Raw genomic sequence first — 24,826 nt, forward strand, 5'->3', positions numbered from 1 at the left:
TGTACTTAAGCACCCACCTGCATGAATTGCATTTTCCAGCATTTATTCTTTTATACATTTTTCATAGATTCATACGTTATTTGAAAAAGTTGAGTCTCACAGCAGATGATGCTGAGAAGCGTAGGTGCAATAGACAATAAAAGTGAAATAGAGGAGGTAAATGTAAATGTAAATGTAGTTGAGCTTATATAGCGCACAGCTACCCGCAGTGGGTTTCCCGGCGCTTGCTTAGGGAACCCTTCCTGGTATTCCCCTGTGAGATAGCAGGGTATCCACAAGGTGAAAGTCAGGCATCCCGCCGCGAGGGGCCGTTGTGGAGATTAAGCAAGCTATTGCCCAGAGTCGCAGAGTGTGAACCCGTGAGTCGAGGAGGCACCGGGGCGAGAATTATCGAGTCCGTGGAATTTTTTAGCCCAAGACCCCGCCGAGGCGGGGAATTGAACCCTGGTCCAGGACCGATCTCAGCTTCCGGGTCTGCTGCCTCTAACCCCTGAGCCACACTTCTCCAGCCAGGACAAATTGGGAGGACAAGATAGATGTTCAAGGGGAAGGAAAGAAAAGGCTTCAGAGAGGAGTGGATGGCTAGGGATAGACCAGTGCTTCTTGACCCTTTGAGGGTGTCAGAGGCGTCTGCTACATCCCTCAAGATCATTCTGAAGGAGTTACCCCCATGTGATGAGGGTTGAGGTTAGGATCTGGTTCAGGCCCCTCTAATAGCTGTGCAGGGGGTATCCCGACAACCTCCCTTCAAGAGGGCATGGGGATCTGGAATATGATAAGTAATCTATGCTTTTCCTTGATGATGACTCAGGATGGAAGACTGGCACATTACTGTTTCCTTCCCTCTTAAGTCAAGAATTAGGAGCTAACTGGAGGGATAGCATTTCCTCAGATCATAGACATATACTGGCACTCGAGAAAACAACAATGATGAAACACCAAAGTGCATGTTGAAACTCTTCCCAGAAGCTATTGCTGCATCCATCTGTTCGTGTTGTACAAGTGCAGTAAATACAGCTTAGCAGACCCTCACTTTATATTTTGGAAAAGTGGTTCCTAAAAAGTATGATTTTCCACCCAAGTGGGTTAACTGACTTTTTAGGTTAGTGCTGTTTCTATGTTTAGAGTTACATTTTTTGATTGACTTAACAGGTAAGGGTGATCTTGGCTTTTGTTCTTATTCTTGCATCACTTTCTGTTATATTTTCCAGGTGGTGACCCTACTGAAAGTGATCCAGTATCTGTGCAGCAGCGAATGAATGATGATCTTGGTCCTCCATGTTCCCACAACTGGAAACATTGGAGGCTACTGAGGTTCAGGATAGTACTTGGGTACTGACAAGCTGTTACAGTGGCTCTTCTGAAGACGTAGAGATTTCTGCTGGGCTGTAGTCCACCAGGGCAGCAGAATGCATGGCTCTGCTGCGGATACCTAAATGACACAATTAGTCTCTAGGAGTTGGTGTATTTTGTATGATCACCTGTGGGCATAGATGGTGGTTTCCCCTTTGCTGTCAGGCAGGAAATGAGATGAAAGGCTATTGTTGCTATCTCTGCAGCATGGAGCAAAATGGACGTGCCGAGCCTCTTGCACTAGTAGTACTGGTTGGATGTAGAAGTGTGTGATGTCTCGGACTCCAAGGCTGAAGGGTTGCAGTGGAAAGCAGAGCATCACAGTGGAAGGGTGATCCTATCCTCCCCTGGTGTCCGTCTTGGGAGAAGCATGAGGACTGGCTGTCGGTATAAAGAAGGAGAGAGCAGGTCCACAGTTCTCTCCCTTTTCTCCATCACCCAGGTGGGTCTTCGTAGACAGCCATGTGCTAGAAAGACATCCCTGCTCATTCAAGAGGCCACTACATTTAACTACAAGCAACCCCCATCCCTGAGGAGAATGTCTTCAGGACTGTCAGATCGAATAGACGACGAAAGGAAGAAATCAAGGCCTAGTACTTATTTTCCAATGTCCCTTTCCAGTTTTGAAAATGAGCCTGTGTCGTGGCCTCATCCAGAAAACAGTTTCTACTATGAGGGCAGTAGTGACCCTTCCAACATAGAAGACAGAATGAGTTCCACCCTAGTTTTCTATAAAGCCTCTCCCGCATACCTAAGATCCAGTCGACCTGCTACAGGCCAGACAGTTTTGGATGCTTTACTTCCTCCACAGCTGGCTGTAGATTCCTAACACTGGTGAAACCTGTTATCCTGGCCATCCATTGATCAGAGCGTGTATCCATCTGACGCACCTTGTGTTGCTTTCTTTTGTCGACAGTGCTTGGTGTCCTAAGATAATAGGTTCTCCTCTCCCACTCATTGGAAGGCCTTTCTGAGCCTAGGGGGCTGTGACAGGGCTGGTAAGAACCAGAGGTTCCAAGAGTGGCTAACTCTAGCTTCCATGGTACTTAGGCCTCACTGTCACTTCCATCCTGTATGAGGAGCCGGGATGGGCACCTTTGGAATTGGGCCCAAAATGGCTGCGTCTTTCCAGTATTTTGTGAGCAAAGAGGAACGAGGAGTTCTGTAACTTGCTCTAGTTCTTCTAATTCTTGGAGCTTCACTACATCCTTTCTCTATGTTAAAAACAGGTTGGTGACAGTTAGATGTTGGTGCATTCTGGGTCCGTCCATCAGCATTCACGTAACAAGCCCTGGTTGCCACCCTGTGACCTCTCCTGGAGTGGTGACGCCTTTTTAGCTTTAACCAAATGTGAGAAAATTAGTTTAATCTATAGTGTGGTTGTGAGACCTCACTGTGTAATAAAGGTTGAGTCAAGTTTATTTGATAAACCATAGCCCAGTTCGGGGTAGCTTTGGCTCAGAGCACTCAGACTTAATCAAAGGAAGAAATGTGAAGCATTTGGAAGTACCAAAAGAGTTGAATAAGTAGAAAATGTAACAGAATAAAAATCTGACAACTTAAAAAGTTAGGCTGTAATTTAATCTTTAAATAGAAACCTCAGTGACAAAGGTCCACTGCAGGGTTGCGGAGATATTACATTTTAAGGAAACAATAAATTACAGGTTTCCATTTAGTGAATTAAATTATTGTAATCTACCACGACCCCGCGGTTTAGGGTTATCCACAATGAGTACCTTGAAATGGCTATATAGGCACTCTTGTGGCATGCAACTCCACCAGGGAGGCATCACAGGGACCAACAGGGCACAATAAAACAGCTACTGCTGAGACAAAGCAGTGTCCAGTCCAGTTCTAGGCTCTATGGGGGAACCGCCAGAGACATCAATGGAGTGATTCTCATGCAAGGGGACGCAGGAGGGTTGCTGGAGGATGCTGAGCTGGTGTCGGGTCTTTCGAAGCCACCCCTCAGTACAAGAACACAGTGAGGTGACTTTGGTCACGTGGTTCAATGTCCCTCGAAGTCTGGATGATGGCCAGCCAAAAACCAGTTGCCACTGATTTACTGGTCTCGGGTTACAGCAAAACCAGGTTTTCCCTTTAACTGTGAGTGACTTCCTTGCTGGGTGACCAAAGTGCACTCCTTTCGCTCTCCTGGGTCCAGCAGAAATAGGTGCAACTTTTGAGGGTCAGAACTCGGTCTCCCAGGATGCACATTGATGACAGGCGTTCATGGCCACCAACTCGACAAAGTAGGTTTCTTCAGCTTTTATGACCAGTGGGCTGTAACAGAGAGTCAGCCAATTGACTCTTGAAGTTACCTTCTCTGCCTTGGGGTCTGGGGCGGCTTTTCCTTGAGCAGGACACCACAGCCACTATGCTAGCCCAAAGTGCAGCAGGGCAGTCCTTCTTCGGTCTTCTCTCCAGTACATAAGTGATCTGAGGTCTGGGTGCCAGGTGTTAAACTCGTATGGCCAACTCTTGTCGTAAGGGGATGTAGCGAGTACTAGCCAATGTCTCCTCCTACCTAGTGATGACTTCCAGCAAAGCATGGCATCTGGTTGGCCCAGAATGCACCATTCTTGGTGTGTGGAGCTCCCTAGCTCATCCCAGAGGTGTGGCTACATGGGGGCTACATGATCATGGAAGATACAGTTTGGTAACCGCTTCTCCCTGTCTGTCCGAGATGCCAGCCTGTCTGCTGAAAACAAGAGCAGCCTTTCTTGTGTGTGATTAATATTTGTTCTTCAAAGGTAGTTTCCTCTTTGAAGGTTACCTCGGGGATCTAGTATATACTTTTACTACACGGTTTTTTACACCGCAATACCATTACAACGCGGTCATTACATCGAGCGCCATGTTACCACGCAGTGCCATTACTAGCAAGTTGTTAAACGACTTGAGCTAGCTGACGCGCTGGACTTAGGAAAAGTACTGATGTACTATTCCAACTCCAGTGTGTTCAACACTAGGGGAGGTGTTGGAATAGTAAATCATACTATTCCTTAGCTAGTGCACCATCTAGCGCAAGTCGTGGTAACGACTTGCGCTGTAATGGCACTGCGTGGTAACAACGCGGTCGACGTAATGACCGTGTTGTGATGGTATGGTGGTGTAAAAACCGCGTAAAGATTGTTTCCCCTGGGGATCACACCCTGCTTGGCTTCCTGCCTTGGCAGATCCTTTGTGTTCCTCCATGGGTGTAATTTACACCTCCCTTAGGAGGGTAGAAAACTATCTTGAGGACAACAGCTTGTGTGCAACCATAAACGGTTCCTGGAAAACTTTGGGCAGCAAAGTGGCAACTTTTTAAAGTTGCCATTTGTGCAAAAGTTACATTAAATTTGACGTGTGCAACAAGCCGGGTTTAATGCAATGATTCTTTTGATACCTTGTAGTACTATATTTGGTCTTCCTATTCAGGAGAGTACAGCATGTAACCCTGTACTCTCCAAGGAGGCTACTAACCTTTGTCCAGTAAAAATGACAATGTGGGATTTTTATTGTCAGAATATGTAAAACATATGCCCTGCTTTTTAATATACAGCACCCTGCATTAGGGCTCGTTAGACCTGCCTTCGGGGTGACATATATATTACAAAGAAAGGTTTGGGCTTTGGCAAAGTTGAGGTACCATTTTAAAACTGCTCTGTCAGCCTTTAATGGTGGCTGGGAGTCATGCTTTGCTTTGTCACACTGGCCGTGGCACAATAAGTGCGACAGCCCATAAAGGAAACTTTAACTTACTGGCCCAGGGTACCCTTGGTACCATATACTAGGGACTTATATGTCAGATAACATTTGCCAATTGTGGGTAAGTCAATTAGACATTTTAAAAAGAGTAAGAGCTCTAGCACTGACACCTGGTTGGCACTTACAGAGTTGAAAAACCAGCAGCATCAGGACAAAAACTTGGGGGTAATCACGAAAAAAGAGGCCTTTTCTTACACCGACCTACTGGTCTTGTTCAAGTCTCCTGCTATGATGTGATTTCTAAAAGGTTTAATCCGTGTTTCCTCCTAAACCCTTTGTGATGCCACAGTGGGACCTTAGTTGAGTCCTTAGTTTTCCTTTGTGCACCACTTTTGAGCCGTAGCGCGTCTGGCCTCAACTCTTGGGTGTATAAACGCAAGGCAATGCAGCAGGGTCTTAGCACAGGCCCCTGCAGCCCCCATGATGCGGGGCCCCCTCAGCGCAGCGCTTCAGCCGGAGAGCTCCTGATAAAGTCCAGAGGGGGCCCCTCCACTTTCCTTGCAGGGGGGCCCCCTCAAGTTTCGTTACGCCACTGCAGTCCAGAAAAGGACTTTGCCCAGATGGTTAGTCCTCTGCATTAAGATCTGCTATACGTTGGTCAAGAAGCAGCCTCCAGAAGAATTGAGGGCCAATTCCATCAGGAACACCAACTTGCTACCACTAAGTTGGCATGCGGGGCCTGTCCTGGATATTTGTCAGACCACACCGTGAGCATCAGAGCACACATTCACGAAGCAGTACTCCCTTGACATCCAGATCTGAAAATAAGAGAATTTTATCCATTCAGTCCTGAAGGACTTTTTGGCCTTGGTCCATCGATAGGCCTACCACGCTGGAAGGTACTGGTACTGCTTTGGTATCAATTCTAAAGATGAAGATTCTGCTGTTAGAAGTATCCATCAAGAGAACAAGCTGCTTCCCTTCGGTAATGCTCTTTCTGGTGGATACTCTAGCCGCCCTCTCGCCTCCCTGTTCTGCGGAATGGCTTCTTTTCCATCTAAAAACTTTCCAAATGAAATACCTCCACACGTTCACAAATAATTGTTTTTTTGGGCTTCTTGTCCAAAGGCGCCTATAGTGTCCAGAATAGAATTAACATCAACACTCTTGAGTGGCACCTATATGTGGTTTGGTCATCACTTCTGAGGCAAGGCAGGGTCTACGCAGAGCTGCGTGATGCCACCTACCGGTGCACAGGGGCTATGCTGAAAAATCTTCTGGATCCAGTCTGGCACCTCAAGATATTCCGAAGGTGAGGAATCTGCAATTAGATAGTGTCTACCCTTGTTTTCTAAAGTACATAAATTATTGCTCTAGGTCCACAAGAAATATCTAGAAGCACCTGAATAACTAGTATTCTAAGCATGCAACAGCTTCCTGCACATTTGTGGTTTCCAAATGGGAAGTACCACGGTGAAAACCTGGATCACTGGCAGTCCCTTGATTGCTTTTAACCCAGTGGGTCGGGAAAAAACTGGTGTCAGCATTCCTGCAAGAAAAAGCTGAAAGGAGAGGTTCCAATAATCTCTGGCAGGGAGGTGGGAAATTTCTGGGCAGTGGACCTGGTACATTTCATCTACACATGAAATCCAGACACATTCTCTACTTGGAGTAGGTGAAACAGAGTGATTTATAGGGAAAACCATTCAGCCATTGATGGTGATATCTCCTAATGATATTCTCATGCCTCCCACTCCAAAGATGGAATATAGTGGTACACATGCAGTCCTATTAATATGCTTTATGACAACAAATCAGGCACCTAAAACCTAAATAAGTGAATCCTTGTCTCAGTAATGCAGAGTTCTTAACTCCCCCCAATGAGAAATCTCATCTGCCACTGACCACATGTGAGGCATGGACCCTCAATATTTTGGTACATCAGAGAGATGCAGTTAGATGCAAACTCAAAACCAGCATTTACGTACATTTTAAGACTAGTTGGTCTTACTTCTTATTTTGAATCCTGTGAACTCTGTTTTGTGACTTGGACTACCATCCCCTAAGTAACTGGACTCGTATTGCTTTGGGAACTAGTCTCTACTACTACTAAATTAAATCTTACTTTTGCCTTGGGTTATTTTGTTATATTTTAGGTAGTAGTTTTTTTAATTACTTTACTTTTTGGGGAAATGTATGTGGATTTTCATCTGCCTGGTCTCATACCCATTACATTAACCAGTTATGTACACTGTGCTGCTAGGAAACTTGGGCAAAGCATAGATATATCTAGCATACTTGAAACATTATACCATTAAGCCTGGCTTCTTTACCTGATTGACTGAATATTATAAATACAAGCCATGGTAAAAGACTTGAGACTTAAGTGTTTCTGATTGTAGCTGAAGCTGCCTGAACCATTCCTTACAGAACACCATTGGAAGTAGCACCTGTGTCATTTGTACTTAAGCACCCACCTGCATGAATTGCATTTTCCAGCATTTATTCTTTTAATACATTTTTCATAGATTCATACGTTATTTGAAAAAGTTGAGTCTGACAGCAGATGATGCTGAGAAGCGTAGGTGCAATAGACAATAAAAGTGAAATAGAGGAGGTACAGCCAGGACAAATTGGGAGGACAAGATAGATGCTCAAGGGGAAGGAAAGAAAAGGCTTAAGAGAGGAGTGGATGGCTAGGGGTAGACCAGTGCTTCTTGACCCTTTGAGGGTGTCAGAGGCGTCGGCTACATCCCTCAAGATTATTCTGAAGGAGTTACCCATGTGATGAGGGTTGAGGTTAGGATCTGGTTCAGGCCCCTCTAATAGCTGTGCAGGGGTATCCAGACAACCTCCCTTCAAGAGAGCATGGGGATCTGGAATATGATAAGTAATCTATGCTTTTCCTTGATGATGACTCAGGATGGAAGACTGGCACACTACTGTTTCCTTCCCTCTTAAGTCAAGAATTAGGAGCTAACTGGAGGGATAGCACTTCCTCAGAGCATAGACATATACTGGCACTCGAGAAAACAGCAATGATGAAACACCAGAGTGCATGTTGAACCTCTTCCCAGAAGCTTTTGCTGCATCCGTCTGTTCGTGTTGTACAAGTGCAGTAAATACAGCTTAGCAGACCCTCACTTTATATTTTGGAAAAGTGGTTCCTAAAAAGTATGATTTTCCACCCAAGTGGGTTAACTGACTTTTTAGGTTAGTGCTGTTTCTATGTTTAGAGTTACATTTTTTGATTGACTTAACAGGTAAGGGTGATCTTGGCTTTTGTTCTTATTCTTGCATCACTTTCTGTTATATTTTCCAGGTGGTGACCCTACTGAAAGGGATCCAGTATCTGTGCAGCAGCGAATGAATGATGATCTTGGTCCTCCATGTTCCCACAACTGGAAACATTGGAGGCTACTGAGGTTCAGGATAGTACTTGGGTACTGACAAGCCGTTACAGTGGCTCTTCTGAAGACGTAGAGATTTCTGCTGGGCTGTAGTCCACCAGGGCAGCAGAATGCATGGCTCCACTGCGGATACCTAAATGACACAATTAGTCTCTAGGAGTTGGTGTATTTTGTATGATCACCTGTGGGCATAGATGGTGGTTTCCCCTTTGCTGTCAGGCAGGAAATGAGATGAAAGGCTATTGTTGCTATCTCTGCAGCCTGGAGCAAAATGGACGTGCCGAGCCTCTTGCACTAGTAGTACTGGTTGGATGTAGAAGTGTGTGATGTCTCGGACTCCAAGGCTGAAGGGTTGCAGTGGAAAGCAGAGCATCACAGTGGAAGGGTGATCCTATCCTCCCCTGGTGTCCGTCTTGGGAGAAGCATGAGGACTGGCTGTCGGTATAAAGAAGGAGAGAGCAGGTCCACAGTTCTCTCCCTTTTCTCCATCACCCAGGTGGGTCTTCGTAGACAGCCATGTGCTAGAAAGACATCCCTGCTCATTCAAGAGGCCACTTCATTTAACTACAAGCAACCCCCATCCCTTGAGGAGAATGTCTTCAGGACTGTCAGATCGAATAGACGACGAAAGGAAGAAATCAAGGCCTAGTACTTATTTTCCAATGTCCCTTTCCAGTTTTGAAAACGAGCCTGTGTCGAGGCCTCATCCAGAAAACAGTTTCTACTATGAGGGCAGTAGTGACCCTTCCAACATAGAAGACAAAATGAGTTCCACCCTAGTTTTCTATAAAGCCTCTCCCGCATACCTAAGATCCAGTCGACCTGCTACAGGCCAGACAGTTGGATGCTTTACTTCCTCCACAGCTGGCTGTAGATTCCTAACACTGGTGAAACCTGTTATCCTGGCCATCCATTGATCAGAGCGTGTATCCATCTGACGCACCTTGTGTTGCTTTCTTTTGACGGCAGTGCTTGGTTTCCTAAGATAATAGGTTCTCCTCTCCCACTCATTGGAAGGCCTTCCTGAGCCTAGGGGGCTGTGACAGGGCTGGTAAGAACCAGAGGTTCCCAGAGTGGCTAACTCTAGCTTCCATGGTACTTAATCCTCACTGTGATTACCATCCTGTATGAGGAGCCGGGATGGGCACCTTTGGAATTGGGCCCAAAATGGCTGCGTCCTTCCAGTATTTTGTGAGCAAAGAGGAACGAGGAGTTCTGTAACTTGCTCTAGTTCTTCTAATTCTTGGAGCTTCACTACATCCTTTCTCTATGTTAAAACAGGTTGGTGACAGTTAGATTTGGGTGCATTCTGGGTCCGTCCATCAGCATTCACGTAACAAGCCCTGGTTGCCACTCTATGGCCTCTCCTGGAGTGGTGACCCACTGGAGAGGGTAAGTGTACAATAAAATTGCACCCACTAGAATGAGGTGTTGCAGGAAAACTGCATGAAAATGAGGGAGGTCGGGGCTCTCCTCTAAAGATAAGTCTAAGGATCTGTAAAATCATCTCTTATGGGTTACACCCTCACCTCGTACACCTGCAAAGTGTGTTGCATTTGTTTATATAATAATAAATAAGGGGTTTCATTGTGCAGTAAATGTATGTTAAAATATGCTACATTTTGTGTTCTTGCAGTAATTCACTGGTAGGCATTATCTCTCTTTATGCAGTATACAAGTGGAGGATCATCCCACGGGCTTCCTGCGAGCTTTCCAGCAACATGTAAATCCAGAATTACAATTGGTATGTGCAGAACATTATCATGTCTTTTTGGATAAACTTGATTATACAGTTGTTTGCCTTGGCTAAGAGGAAGTGTATAAAATTATGGCTCAGGCAGCAGCCTTGCAACATTTATAGGCATTATTCCTCACTGCAGCGACACTTCACAAACATTTTGTAACACCCTGTGTTTTAGAACTATGTGCCTTGCCTCTGAATGACAGTTGTTGATTCACACAAAACTATATGCCCAGATGCCTTGGCATGCATGCTTGTGCCATAATTTTGAATGATCACAGGATATATGCACTCAATAGGGAAACTGACTGCATACACTGAATATTTTCATTAGAAATCTAGCAGCATTTTCTTTGCATATTGAAACATTAGTATTGGCAGCAAGACATATTCAGCACTACCCTGCAGTGCTGCCATGCTTGATACAACACAATTGTAGCACTTCCATGCAGGACTCCTATGCTTGGTATACCACATTTGTAGCGCTTCTCTGGAGGCCTGCCATGCCTTGTATAAGGGAGCTGCCACACTTTCTACATGGCTTCCATGCTTGGTATTAGAGACCTGTTTTATATTTAATGATGTGGGGGATACCTTATACACCCCTGCTCACATCCTTTTTTGTTATTAACCTTACACCTACCCACGTTTTAATAAGCCTATCCTGGATAAGAGGTCATTTTAGATCATTGTTTCACACGGATCCCAGACAATCTCTTCGGTCTGAGAGACTACCTCCTGCTGGAGGTTAAGAACCGATGATGATGCTAACAGTTATTAGTACAACATTGGTGAAAATATGACATTGACCAAAAATAGCTGTTGAGGGTCCCAAAGAATTTTCCAAAGAGATCCTCCTGCAAGATCTGATCCCGCTCCCTCTGATATTTTGGTATATGCGTCTGGAAACAGAGTGGGGGGTTAGACATTTCTTGCTTCTCTCTCTCCCTCTTTTGATAGCTATAGATGGTATCAGAGAGCTGCAGCACTCTCTGCACAGTGGTGAGTGCAAAATGAAGACCCCCCCTGCAGAATGTGAAAAGGGCCCAATAGTCTCCCATATCTCACGGATATTCATTGGTCTTGGGGTAAAAGAGCCACCCCAGAAGGGTTGATGGGCCTCTAAAGGGTTGGGGCCTCCACTACACCACTGGGGCTGCAGGGCCTGTCGTCATGCTCATCTCTGCTTATCGATTCAGAAAAGGGGGTGGTGATGAACAGAGTGTCTGAATTAAGCAGACCACTCTTACCCAGTCCAAAGATCAGGGCTTGATCCATCACCGTTATTTAGCTCACTGCCCCATCCCAGCTCAGAACCTGGCTACATGCAAATTAGTCTGTCCCTGGCCCAGTGCATCATGGGAACAGGGCAGACCAAACTACCAAGCCAATTCTTCACCAGAAAGGAGACAAGCTTCCGGGGACCGGTTTCTGCCATTTCAGGCGTCGTCGGCCCGGCTTGCTTGAATCCTGATGGAGCAGTGAGTAAGGGACTCATGTCTGAGTATACCCTTCCACGCTTATGGTGGACAAAATGATTCAGAAAAGGGGGTGGTGATGAACAGAGTGTCTGAATTAAGCAGACCACTCTTACCCAGTCCAAAGATCAGGGCTTGATCCCCCCCCCCTTTTCTGAATCATCTCTGCTTATCGGCTGCATTTTAAATGCAACGGTATAACGACTTCTGATAGAGACTTGTAGTTGCAATTTCCTCACCTTTTGAAATATTCCCCTGGTGTCAAAGTGGAACCGGAACTTTTCAGCAGCGCCTCTGTGTGCCTGTGGGTGGCACCATGCGGCTCTGCACTGATGCTGTTCTACCCTGCAAATGACATGCAGAGCCTATATAGGTGCCACTCCAATACACGGACATCAGCTCCTTTCTTTCTGTGCTACCAGATTCGGATCCGGCGCTTTTGTCTCTCAGAGACATTAACCTCAGTTTTTTTGTAGCAGTCTAAGTGGCAGTCCAAGGTCAGGTCCTGTTCCCACTCCAGGAGTCGCCGAAGATGTTCCAGAGGCCAGTCTTCTTTGAAATCTACATCTTCGGGTGAGTCAAAGAAGAAGCATAAAAAATTGAAGCGGGACTCTGCAAACTATCGCCACTCGTACTTGCTTCAACAGGTGGTTGGTGGGGGCTCCATGGCTTTAGATCTCGCTCCCTGGACTGCCACACTTAAGAGCCCATCCCACAACTGGTTCCGCAGCAACCCGAATTTCCAGGGCCATCTGCCACTTCACAATAGATCGAACAGTTCACCTCAGCCATGCTCTAGCTCAGCGTTCTCCAAAGTTAGTCCTGGAGGGCCGGATCCATGCCAGATTTTTAAGACAACTACATTTATGTAAATGGGGATATGCTAAAAATCTGGCATAGCTCCGGTCCTCCGGACCGACTTTGGAGAACCCTGCTGTAGCTCCATGGATGTTTGCCGACTGCCTCTGACATGCCTTCGAGTGCCAAGGAGTTGAGAAGCCTTCTATATGAAGTTCTGCTGTCAGGTTCACCCTCTACACCAGTTGGCCCATCCAAGACCCTCATAACACCCCCAGCTCTGATCATGACTCCGCCTCCACTGGCACAGTCCACACTATCCCTGGATCTTGAATGCCAGTGCCGAATCCATTGACACGGGATGAGTAGATACCCATAGTACTCTCCGACTTCAATTTGGTGCTGGTCTGACTTTGACAATTGAGGCGCGGCATCCCCCACTTGATCTGCTGCTTCCACAACTGAGAACATACATCCTCCACTCCCTTTTGGGCACGGAGTTAGACAATGATTATGATGTGGGTGATGAATTGGCACGGCCCTATCAAGATGACAGTTGATATGATGGCTTGCAGGAGGCTAGTGGACTCGATGTCTCCACTGAAACAGGTCTTCACTCACCTCCTTGGTCCAGCCACCGAAGAATCTGCTTCCTACACCATGTTGCCAAAACAATTAAGTAACCAATTCACCATCAACTTCGCCTGGACTCCTAATGGGATGGGACGGGGACTGAAAACTGCAGCCTGATGCTTCACGCTGGTCTATGAAAGCAGGAGACACATTCGTCACCCGGACAACTGAAAGGCTGGGTTGCAGCTCCAGCATTGCTGTCACTCTCTATGTTCCGCGGGAAGGTTGAGATGGCTGGATAGTTGCTACAGCTATAACCATAGCCGTTACGTCAAGGTAGGGGAGCCTTCAGACTAATGCAGATGCTCATGTGAAGTACGGCGTGGTTGTTGGAGGAGTGCGATACACTCACTGAGATAGCAGTTAAGTAGGCGCAGTGCTGCACTTAATGGTGGATCCCTGACAGGCACTGGATAGAGCGGGTGATACGCAGAGGGCATTAGGGTGAGGTCTGCAGAGGCAGCAGCCGGTGCAGTGGAAGGTAAGCACCCTACCTTAGTTCTTTTTTACACTTATAAGTTGTGTGGTGGAGGACCAGAGATATGGCTCACCAATTTGGGCTAGTCCTCGAGGTACCGCGGGTGCCAATGTCCTCACAATAGCCGCTCTTGAGAATCTGACATTGCGCATAGTATCTGGGCAGCTACAGGGGAAATGGGCACAGCTATGCCCTCTTGGGATTGTCTGGGGTATTACCTTGCCATTTTGGAGGGGGATGCCAGTGGATTTAAGGCTGATGCTGGAAGCGAAATGCCCTCAGCTGCCGGAGCTTTCAATTTAGGTAGCCAACTTCTCCAGGCTCGAATCCATGCCCCTATGCAATCTCCAATGGTTTGGGGCAATATGCAAGCACACCTAGTTGAGTAATGCCTTCTGCAGCTGACTTTTCGTCGATTGGCAAATGAAATCCATCACAGCTGGTAGTTAAATTAACAAACAGTGGATGGGCAAATACAAAAGTGTGTCAGAACATGAGGTATGCACTTCTTTAACAAATTATTACTAGATTCTTAACAAAGTTGTATGTGGTTTATTTGGTGTTTTGATCAAGTCGCATTTCTCAAATATGTTAACTCTTGCTGTATTGGACATAGAAATTTCCTGTGTTAGGCAAAATGTTGATAATTAGTTTCAACTTTCTAAAGCTAAAACATCCGCCTCAGGAAACAAGTTAATAATATTTCTAAAACGTGCAGATAACTAGGTAACTCTACTAGGTAACACCAGGTGTTCGCTCTTTTGGGGCGAAACCAAGGGGGCACTGCCTTTACCCATCATTTTGCCTAGGCTTTAGGAACACTTTAAGAGGGACACTGGTTCACGTATCAAATGTCATTCGTTCTTATAAAAAAAGAGTGTGAGACTTGCATAAACAGGGCGAGTAGTCAGTCTGGTGGTGTTTTTGGCAGGCTTCACATTTTGGCTTGTGAGTCCCTTTGAGCAGGAGGCAGGATGCGTGGCAGTGACCTCTGACTTGTCAAACATGTCTGACAGGGATTTTTGTTTAACAGCGGGGACTGGAGAAATGCTATAAATGTGAAATTACGGGTTTACGCCCCTTGCCAGCTTTATGAGGGGGTGTTTCGAGGTGCTTGCTATGTTGTTAGGGGGGTCTGCCTTTCACTATGGTTTCACTGTGCTGCTGTTCTTGGCTGCGAGGTTTCAGTCTCTAGTATGGCTACCTCCCTTCTGCTCTGTCTAACAAGCATTGCTAGCTGTGAATTCCAGCAACGGGTGAGGCAGGGACACCGGTCTCTTCAGCCTTATGGCGAGGGCATTGGAGACTACCTGCATGGCCTTCCATTCCTCTTCACATGGCTCCCCTGTGATGCAGGCGCAAACTGGAGCCCCTTGACTGATTGAAAGGGAGGGGGAGGGAGGGAGAGCTGTGGGGTTGAGGAGCAGGGAAAATATGAGAATGAAAGCAAAACCAGTGTGGTGCTCATGAAAGTGCACTGCGCTGATAGAAATACCTCATACTGCAGTACAACTCCCCCTCTGTGACCGAGGGGGAGGGAAAGCAGAGACTGTGGAGTGGAGGAGCATATAAAACACACAATAAAAGCAACAAAAACAAGGAAACAGAAACTCACAAATCACGAATACCATGGTTTGAAACCACCACCGAAGAAGAAGAGCAGGCCAGATCAAAGAGTAACCTACAAAAGCAAAACAACACGCAAGAGTGAGAGCATCGCCCTCCCCTTTCAGTGTCTACAGACAACAAGCGGTCGCGATTGTCCCGGCAGCTTCGAAAGTGAATGCGCGCACATCGCACTGAGTGAACAAAGGACATCGTTGTGCATGAAGTAGGATAAACTCAATAAAGAAAATAGTGCTCACAACACGAAAATAACACGTACCGTGTACGAAACGAAGTAAAGGGGCCAGTAGCCATGCGAGGGTACAAATGAAGACAAGGTGGTACTAAGGATGGACTAACAAGCTTATTAAGGAATCAGAAGCCAGCCTTTACGAAGGACAAAGGCACAAGCCAATGAAAAATATGGGCAGGGAGAGGGCAGAGCTTCTCTTCAGTACTCTACTACAGCAGTTCGCCAGAGCAGCGCTTGTGCGCTGGCTCAGGCTTGACCTAAAAAGGAAGTTGACTAATGGTTCATGATTACATAAATCAAAATGCAAAACAACATGTCCCTATCTTTAATGTACCTAACTCAAATCAAGGGATAAATGTCCAGTTAAAAACAAGCAGTGTTCAAAGCCAATACTTTTCGCCTATTTTCCGTGTCATGGCTCCGCATAACTTTAAGTTATGTTGTACAGCAGCTAGAGCCTGCAACCCGATTCTTTCTGCCTCATCATTGTTTTGATCCTCAATTGCCCCCTTCTCATTTGTTATTCTCTCTTTTCATTCACCCCAGCTTTCTGCAGTTCTTTCCCAAGGACTTTACTGTAGTGTGTGTTTCCCCCATTAGCACTTTGGCGTTCTTACAGCCCAGGTGATATATCTACCACAAGATTTCAGAGGATGCGTGTTTTGTTCAGTGTTGCCAATTTTACCTCAGCTTTGCACCACTCGGTACCACTTGCACCTCTTTTCACCTGCTGCGTGGTGTACAGGCTGGGAAACATGAGCTATTTAGCGCCTTTTTAAGTTTGAAAACACAGCCAGTGCAAGGACTGTCTACCCCAAACATACTACGTTTTATTACAGAAATATGTTTAGATAGTCTCCCAAAAATATTTTTGAGAGAATTTATGTACGTTTGTGGCAACCCAAATAATAAAATAATTACCATATTTACATAGCACCAGCTTCCATTTGATTGTTATGTAGGCACTGATGACAAATACTAATTATTACCTAACTCAATAGTACTCTTTTTATCGACTGCAAAAGAATGAAAGACTGAATTTGGAACCTGTTATTTCTACAATGGATGCATTATACTGCTAAGCTATTTTACCAGTGTCCAAGCTGAGAAATCACCTCCACTCTACAAATGTGCTTCATAGAAGAATGCTATTGATGTCATACACTTTGGCCCTCATTATGATGAGTCTCGGAAAGCATTGCGGTTTCTGTTTCGGCAGCCACATTACCATGCAGGCGGTCGAAAGTGAAAGCAGCCGGTAATTCCGACTGGATTCTGACGGGCTCTAGGAGCCTGTTGGCCAGTCAGAGGCCTGCCCGTAATCCCTGTGGATGGCATTTCTGTTGTAGGGATTACAATGTCGATTTACGACAGGCTTTGCAGGTCGGGCTTTCCAACATGGAAAGCCTGTTGAAAAGCGACATTGGGGACCCTAGCAGGGCCCCCTGCACCCTGTGGCTTCGGTTAGGGGCTTCGGGGGCACCTAGGGTGCCCCCGTGTTAATCCCAGCACAGTGTGGCAGGCACACTGAGGTGCTTGCCACGAGGTGCAAGGATGAACAGATTCTCCCATTTCTCTATGGGAGCTTGTGCTACGGCCGATTTACAGCCGTAGCACAAGCATCCATAGACAATTGGGAGAATGCGACCAAATTGTAATCGTGGTGTTGGAACCGCCGACCAGAGGTCAGTCAGTCCCAAGACCGCAACGGTGTCTAATTAGGCCCTTAAAGACTGAATACGATTTCTATTCTGTAGAAATAAATGATGGCTCTGGCTCATTATAGAAACAATACTCGTTCCATGGGCTTTCATTTTTAAAACCACCTAATCTGGTACTTTGTTCAAATTGCTTGGGACTGTCATATCTAGTTTCGAGAGAGTACCAAATCAATAGTGCATCATTGGCAGGTACCAGGGTTCTGAGGGGCCCACTGCATCCCTACTATGGCTGTTTTTTTACTGCCAGGCCATGGGATAGTAGGTTCTTTTGTTTCTTACTAGCATTAGGGCCTATGGCAGCCTTTTACGTCACTGAATCACTTGTGAACCTATCTTCAGATTTTATAGCTCGAGGATGAATATAGATCCTTATCTTGACGACTGACTTTTCACATAGTATATGCACTATCGAAGAGTGCATATCTCTGCAGTGTGTATTCAACTCCCTTGTGTAGCTTAACCCACCCCCCTTCTCTCACAGTCTATTGTTGGTGCTCCATACGCACTGTCTGTTGTTGCTCCCTTAGGCTTCCTTGTGTTTGCTTCCCACCCTTCTCCTGGTGTCCGTTCTTGCTGCTCTTTCCCTCGTGTGGCTTGTGTTTTTCATTGTCTTGTTTTAATGCCCCCTTCAGCCCTCCCGTCCACCACAAAATAAAAAAACTAACAAAGCCAAATAGCTCTTGCATAGCAATTTGACTTTTTAACATGTTTTTTAAAGATGTTGCACAGCAACGTGGGCTGCTGTGCAATATGGCTTAAAGTAAACAGAAAAAGGCCTAGGTTGTGGCCAACCCTGGCATTGATATAGCACATTTTATTTACTTTAAGCCATACTGCCCCGCATCCTGCACATCTGTGCAACATTTCTAAAAAAACATTGACAATGGCTATAGGTCTCCCATAGGTGAAATCTATTGACATTGCCAATGCTTATTCACCTTTTGTCTATAAAGGAAATCACTTGCCCCATGGCAAAATCCTTTTCCATACACTCCTGCCAGTTTTGGGGGTATTCTGCTCCCTTTTTGGCATTTGAAGGGATTAACTCCTGCCTTGTCTATGAGTAAGTATTCAACCTCTTCAAGAGATGGATGGTTCAGAGGGAGCCTGTGAACACTAAAAACATGCAAGTTTGTGGTTGTGTAAAAACTCACCAGGCATTTTGGGCCCACCTGCTCCCATCCACTCCCCTCTTCTGAGAATACATTTATTTACATGAATATCTTCCTAGGAATAAATCCTTTTATGAGTGCAGACTCAACTTTTACGAATACAAAAAGTGTTTTTACACTCGTTAAAAATGTTGTTGGCATGTTTAGGCAAACTCACAAAGAGACATAAGTGCATCAGCCGATTCTCAGGAAAGGTTTTTCAACATGCCTCACCTTCGCTTTCCCACATTTGGCCTTGTCTTTAGTATGCTAAATTGTTAATTGCTTGTGACATGCAGTGGCATCGCTTGTGTTGGCTGCTCTGATGATGACCCGATAGCCTTGATACCACCTTTAGTGAATCAAAGCATGGTCAACTGACAAAATATTGGGAATATAAATATCGAGTGACACAGATATTGTTTCAAAAATAGTGTTGGAGAAAATATTGTGGTCCTATACTTATAATGGAAACTACAAAAATATCGTCAACAAGAAACATGTAAAAATATTGATTTCTTAATTGATATCGATTTTAAAGTGATGTATTTAGTTTAGTAATTAAAAAAATATATATGTTTAAGTAATAACTTTTTTAATTATATGTATTAATATTTTTTAAGTATATAGATATGTATATATGTGTGTGTGTACATTTATATATATATGTGTGTCTGTGTATATTCATTTATATATATGTACATATTTTCTCCACATTAAATAACCAATATATAATTCATTTAAAATAATTTAGTTTAAAATATTAGCAGTAAAATAAATTACAAATTAACAAGCATATACAACCAGCACAAATATTTAACCTAATTAAAATATACAAATTAAAATTTTTACATTGGTTTTATGTATTTATAGTCTTCACTACATTCACAAATAAAAACATTTTAACATATATTAAAAATACATTTACACATTTATAACAATACAAGAAAAAAACAAAATATAAAGTGAAAAACGATATATATAAACAATGATTAACTAAACTACTATAGTAAATAGAAAATAATAAACATTTCTGTAAAAATAATATAAGCATTTCTTTACCAAAAATATTAAACATAAAAAACAATACTAAATTAAAGGGGTTTAGATTTACTATTCCCACTCCAGTTTAGACAACAGTAGGTAAAGCATTGAAAATAGGAGGGGTTACATTTAGTATTCCCACACCAGTCTAAGCAGCAGTAGGGAAAGCGTTCGACTTCGAAGGGGTTTGGTTTACTATTCGAACTTCAGTCTAAGCTACGGTAGGGAAAGCGTTGGTTTGCAGATGGGTTACATTTACTATCCCCACTCCAGTCTAAGCAACAGTTCAGAAAACGCTGGATTTTGGAAGTGTTAGATTTGCTAATCCCACTCTCGTCCAAGCAGCAGTAGGGAAAGCGTTGGACTTTGGAATGGTTTTGTTTGCTACTCTCATTACAGTCTAAACAACTGTAGGGAGAGTTGGACTTAAGAAAGGTTAGATTAACTATTCCCACTTGAGTGTAAGGAACAGTAGGGAAAGTGTACTTTGGAAGGGATTTCCACTCCCTTCCAAGCAACATTACCAGAGGACACTGGACATAAAAGGGGTTAGATTTACTATTTCCACTCCAGTGTTAGATGCACTAGGTAAAGTGCTGGACTTCTAAAAGGAATTACATATAAGAATACATGTCCTAATCATTTGCGTAAAGTATTCCAATACCTATTTAAAAAAATGATTAACTATAGTACATGGAAATAATAGTAAATATAATATTTCTTAACAGAAATATGAACACTTTTTAAAATATAACAAAGAAAAACACTACAATAAATTGTCAAAATGTTAAAATACCTACTTATTAAATGTAAATGAATACAAAAAAAGCTAAGTATAAAAACAGAAATCATTCCGCGGGCAAACTTTCAAAAATACTTTACAACTTGAATAATTGATAACTCAAATAAAATACAGTAATTAACAAAATAAGTATAACAGTAAAATTATAGAGTCAATTATCAGTTGATTCATTGCATATACAAATTAATAGACACAATATTATAACTTTGGCAAGACAATACTTTGTGGTCGGGAAACATGGCGGCAGTAGGCTGACTGCCGTAGTGCTCTGCTCTGATCCCCGCATGAGTGCCACGGCTTTTTCTTCGTTCTTCTTCGCTCCAGCCTGAAAGCATGTCGTTTCGGAAAAGAAGTGCGGTTTAGCATTTTGGAAAAACCGCAATAATTTTCGTCAGGTTACCTGTGCATTCTGTCCACAAAGCTTCCGCATAACACAACTCCGGCTCCGCCTTGATGTGTGTGATTCCTGGCGCGGAGGCGGAGAGCACCGAGACCGTGACTGAGACCGAGTCCGAGTGCAGGGAACACCCAGCGAGAAAGCAGCGGGTGCTGCGTTGGAGTCAGGCCGCCCTGGAGCTCCGCAGGGCTAGACACGTACGGAGCCTCCGTAAGGACTCCCACACAAGTAAAAACAGCGAGAGAGTGTCTGTTGCCAGCGCTGGCGTTTGCTTTGAATCCAGTCTCCTAGAAACGGGGACAGACGTAGGATTACCCAAAAGTGGGCTGCTGGAGGAAGATGCTTGCATAACAGAGGTAAAGGGGAAGAAAGGTGGGAGTAAGTCGAAAGTTTTTGAAGTTTCCCCCACGCACATGAAAGCAGCTGAGGCTACTAAAGAAAGTCGAAGCCAAAGTAAGGGTTCCACTAAAGGCCTGGGGAAGGTTAAGTGTCCCCGTAAAAAGAAGGGCAAAGGTGGGGAGTCATCTTCAGCGGAGAAGGTTTCAAGGGGAACGTCAGAAGCCTTAGAACCCTCGGAAACGTCAGTAGCTTTAGTGGAGTCTGGTTTTGGGGTGCCCTCTCAAGTCTTTACTCGACTACCCTCCAGTTTAAATTCAGAGAAAACATCCTCATACCTCTCTGTAGAGGTAAAGCCCAAGAGGGGGAGAAAGTGCAGTAAGGCGGTCAAACCTCCTCCTGTTCCTACCTCAAAGATTACTCCCTCTCTGCGCTCTTACTTTAAAGTGGTCCCGCAGGTGCTGGAAATAGGTCAAGACTGCCTGCTGAGGGATAGTAATCCTACTGAGCCGTTGTCTGAGAACAGTATAATGTCATCACTGGAGCAAGACCTGGGGCAAGATCTAGAGCAAGAACTTCCTAGTGGATCAGCGGGGCAGTCGCTGGTCTCTGATTCCGATGCTATACTACACCTCGATGTGGGGGTAGGGGAGGGTCAAACAGTTCCATTACCTTCAGACTTATTTAGTAGTCAAGTGGTAGCTTCAGGACCAGTTTATGAAGTTGATGTAACGGGGGCTATCTCATCTCAAACCGTAGCTGTGTCCCCCTCACCCTTACCCTCACCCTCCCAAGATGAAATTAGGGGCAAAGACCATTTAACAACAACAGACTTGGAGAATATTAATGTTAAGAACAGTGTGGAAGCAGATACGATACTACCTCCTGGTTCTCTTCTGGCCCCTAGCTCCATTGATGGAGGTGTGTTTCTGAGGAAAATGGAGCCCTGGATCCTAGCTCCACTCCCATTTCTGTGGCCTAATTACAGTTGATGTTTGCAGCACTATCAGCCGAGATCAAGCGAGGCTTTGAGGAGTCTGCTTCTAATCAAAGAGACATAAGAAGCTTTTGCGAGTCCCTCGACGAAAAGATTGTTGGACTCTCTGTAAGAACTCAAGCCTTAGAAGAGACTGTGGGGCAAATATCTATGCGCGCCGAAAGCGTTCAGGATGATATTCTGAAGCTAAAGAGAGAAGATACGGCTTTATCAGAGAGAATGGAGGTAGTGGAGAACAATGCCAGACGATGCAATATCCGTATCCTAAATGTCCCGGAAGGGAGCGAAGGAACAGACATCAAGGGCTTTATTATCTCGCTGCTAAAAGAGTCTCTCAACCTGCAACATTCTAACGAGGATCTCGCAATGGATATGCAGCGCATCCACGGGGACCCATTTAGGAGTAATCCGCAGAGAACTAAGCCAAGGAAAATCCTTGTGAATTTCCACACGTACACTCTGAAAGAGCAAATCTTGAACCTTGCCTTAAAACAAAAATCATTAGCAGGCAAGGGGTTCAACTTCCAGGTACGCTCGGACCTGTCCAGATTCACTCTCGATAAACAGTGGGAGCTGGGAAGGAGAATGGATGCTTTTCGTAGGTTGGGCGCCACGGTGCAGATGGGTTTCCCTGCATCTCTTAAAATAATGCATGATAACAAAATGCATAATATACGATCGGTCTAGGCTGCTGATGAACAGTTATTTTCTTTGGGTAGCAAGAAGGGGAAAGGACCAGCTGATTAGGATAAGTAAGCGGCTTATCATGCATGGCTAATAGGATAATCCACTTTTACAGGATTCATAAGTCCTCCCCCTTGTATCTTATACTATAACAGGTTTTGACTTAGGAGGTTACTTCTAGCTAAGGTCTTGTAAGGTCTTGTAAGGAATTGCACCAAAATTTCAAGGATGAAATAATGTATCACGTGCAAAAAATAAAAAAAATAAAAATAAAAAATAAGAAAAAAAAGGGAACGAATAAGAACACAATAAAATAAAATTTAGAGGCACTTATGGGGGGGTTTGGGAAGAGTCGGGGCACTTACTTCCGGTACTCCGGATAGTGAGTACAAGGGTTTCTCATGGGAGGGAGGGAGTTTTGGGGGGCACAGGGGGGTGAAGGGACGGAATGAAAAAGCAAAAAAATATTTATTCTCAATTGAGCTCCAATCAAAATATATTAGGGAGTTTAATTCTAAATTGCAGATAAATAGGGTATTGTATAATTTGGCAGTAATCTCTACTAATATTTATTCCCAGGGCTATGCGAAAGCTTAATATCTTCTCCTGGAATGTTAATGGTCTCCGCACCAAACCTCGAGCAAATAAAATTCTTCAGTATTTGCGGGATGTTGATGCGGGTATCATTATATTACAGGAGACACATTTAATTGAGAGGGAAATGCTTGAGCTAGTTAAGAAGAATAGGTGGTTGGACACTTCAGTCTCCACCTCCCAATCGCTGAATATAAGGGGCTTGTCTATCCTGTTCAGAAAACCTATGAACATGAAAATTATACAGCAAAAGGCGGACACTGGAGGGAGATGGGCTATTGTAGCGGTCGAGATAGGTGGCGCAGTTTTAACACTAGTTGGCTATTATGGGCCGAATCGCGATGACCCAACGGCACTAGAATCTTTATTTTTACATCTTTTACAATTCCCAGAGCCAGTTATAATTACAGGCGATTTTAACATCGTGTTGAATCCTGTACTGGACAAGTCCCCAACAAGTAGACAGCAGCCTCTTTCAAAATCTAGAAACTGCTTACTTGGGTGCATGAACCAATATGGCTATGTCGATATTTGGAGGGTAAGAGCAGGGCAGAGGCAGGGATTTTCATTCAGGAATCTTAAATATCGACATCGGTCGAGGATAGATTTTATCTTAGTTAGCCGTGACCTGGTTAACTCTGTTAAGAACGTAGACTATGCTCCTTCGCATCTCTCCGACCATTCTGCTATGAAGCTGGAACTTGAGTGGGGGGATAGGCTTCCCACTAGGACGTGGTCTTTTGATAGATCTCTCCTTACTTCATCGGAGGATATAGAGTTTATACAATCAGAAGCTCGGGCATTCTTTACAACTAATACTGGTACAGCATCACTTGGTGTTGTTTGGGACGCCTTCAAATGTACATTAAGAGGAATGATAAAGAATAAGACTATATACAGAAGAAGGCAGTATATGGAAGAGGTGTCTTCTATCGAAGAGAATATGACAGCAGCCCAGATAGATATTGAAAATTGTAGGGTTGACAACAATCATGATCTTTCCCTGAAACATGCAAAATTGGTAGAATTGAAAAACAAATTGACATCTGTTTTAGACAAGCGTATTTTGCAGAGGTGGGAGGCGAGCAAATTATCTCATTTTCAATATGGGGAGGGGGCCGGCAGGTTGCTGGCTTGGAAAGCAAAATCCGATCGGGTGCGAAATCATATTGACTCGGTTACAACAGACAGAGGCACCTTCACAAAAGATGATGACATAAGGGAAACTTTTAAGGATTTCTTCCGGGCAATATATCAGGAAGACCTTAGTGTTACATCAGAAAATATTGTAAGCTGGCTAGAAGATATCTCTCTACCATCTCTGACGGTCGCACAGAGTACATTCTTAGACAAAGAAATAACCAAGACTGAAGTAGAGCAGGCCATACAGGGTGCTAAGGGAGGCAAGGCTGCAGGAACTGACGGCTTACCGTCTGAAATCTACAAAAACTTGCAATTATAGGTATCTCCCGTTCTGGTGGCTATGTTTAATAAGATACTGAGGGAAGGAGAGGCCCCTCCAGCCTCCTGGGATAACGCCTCCATAACACTCATCTTGAAGCCAGGAAAGCCCCCATCCGACTGTGGCTCTTATCGGCCAATATCAATTTTAAATGCTGATTACAAGATTTTTGCAGCAATATTGGCCAAAAGGCTCG

The 24,826-nt window shown here is 44.5% G+C and overlaps 1 protein-coding gene across 1 annotated transcript in view; it reads left to right on the plus strand.

Moving 5' to 3' along the window:
- The window catches only part of PIWIL4 (piwi like RNA-mediated gene silencing 4), a 413,451-nt gene that overhangs the window by 274,312 nt on the left and 114,313 nt on the right, over positions 1 to 24,826 (plus strand). Inside the window, exon 14 of the mRNA XM_078655965.1 lies at positions 10,128 to 10,200. Coding sequence (XP_078512091.1) covers positions 10,128 to 10,200 — 73 coding nt within the window. The remainder of the gene's footprint in view (positions 1 to 10,127; positions 10,201 to 24,826) is intronic.

The sequence above is a fragment of the Lissotriton helveticus genome, chromosome 8, assembly GCF_964261635.1.
Source record: "Lissotriton helveticus chromosome 8, aLisHel1.1, whole genome shotgun sequence".
NCBI classification, from domain to species: domain Eukaryota; kingdom Metazoa; phylum Chordata; class Amphibia; order Caudata; family Salamandridae; genus Lissotriton; species Lissotriton helveticus.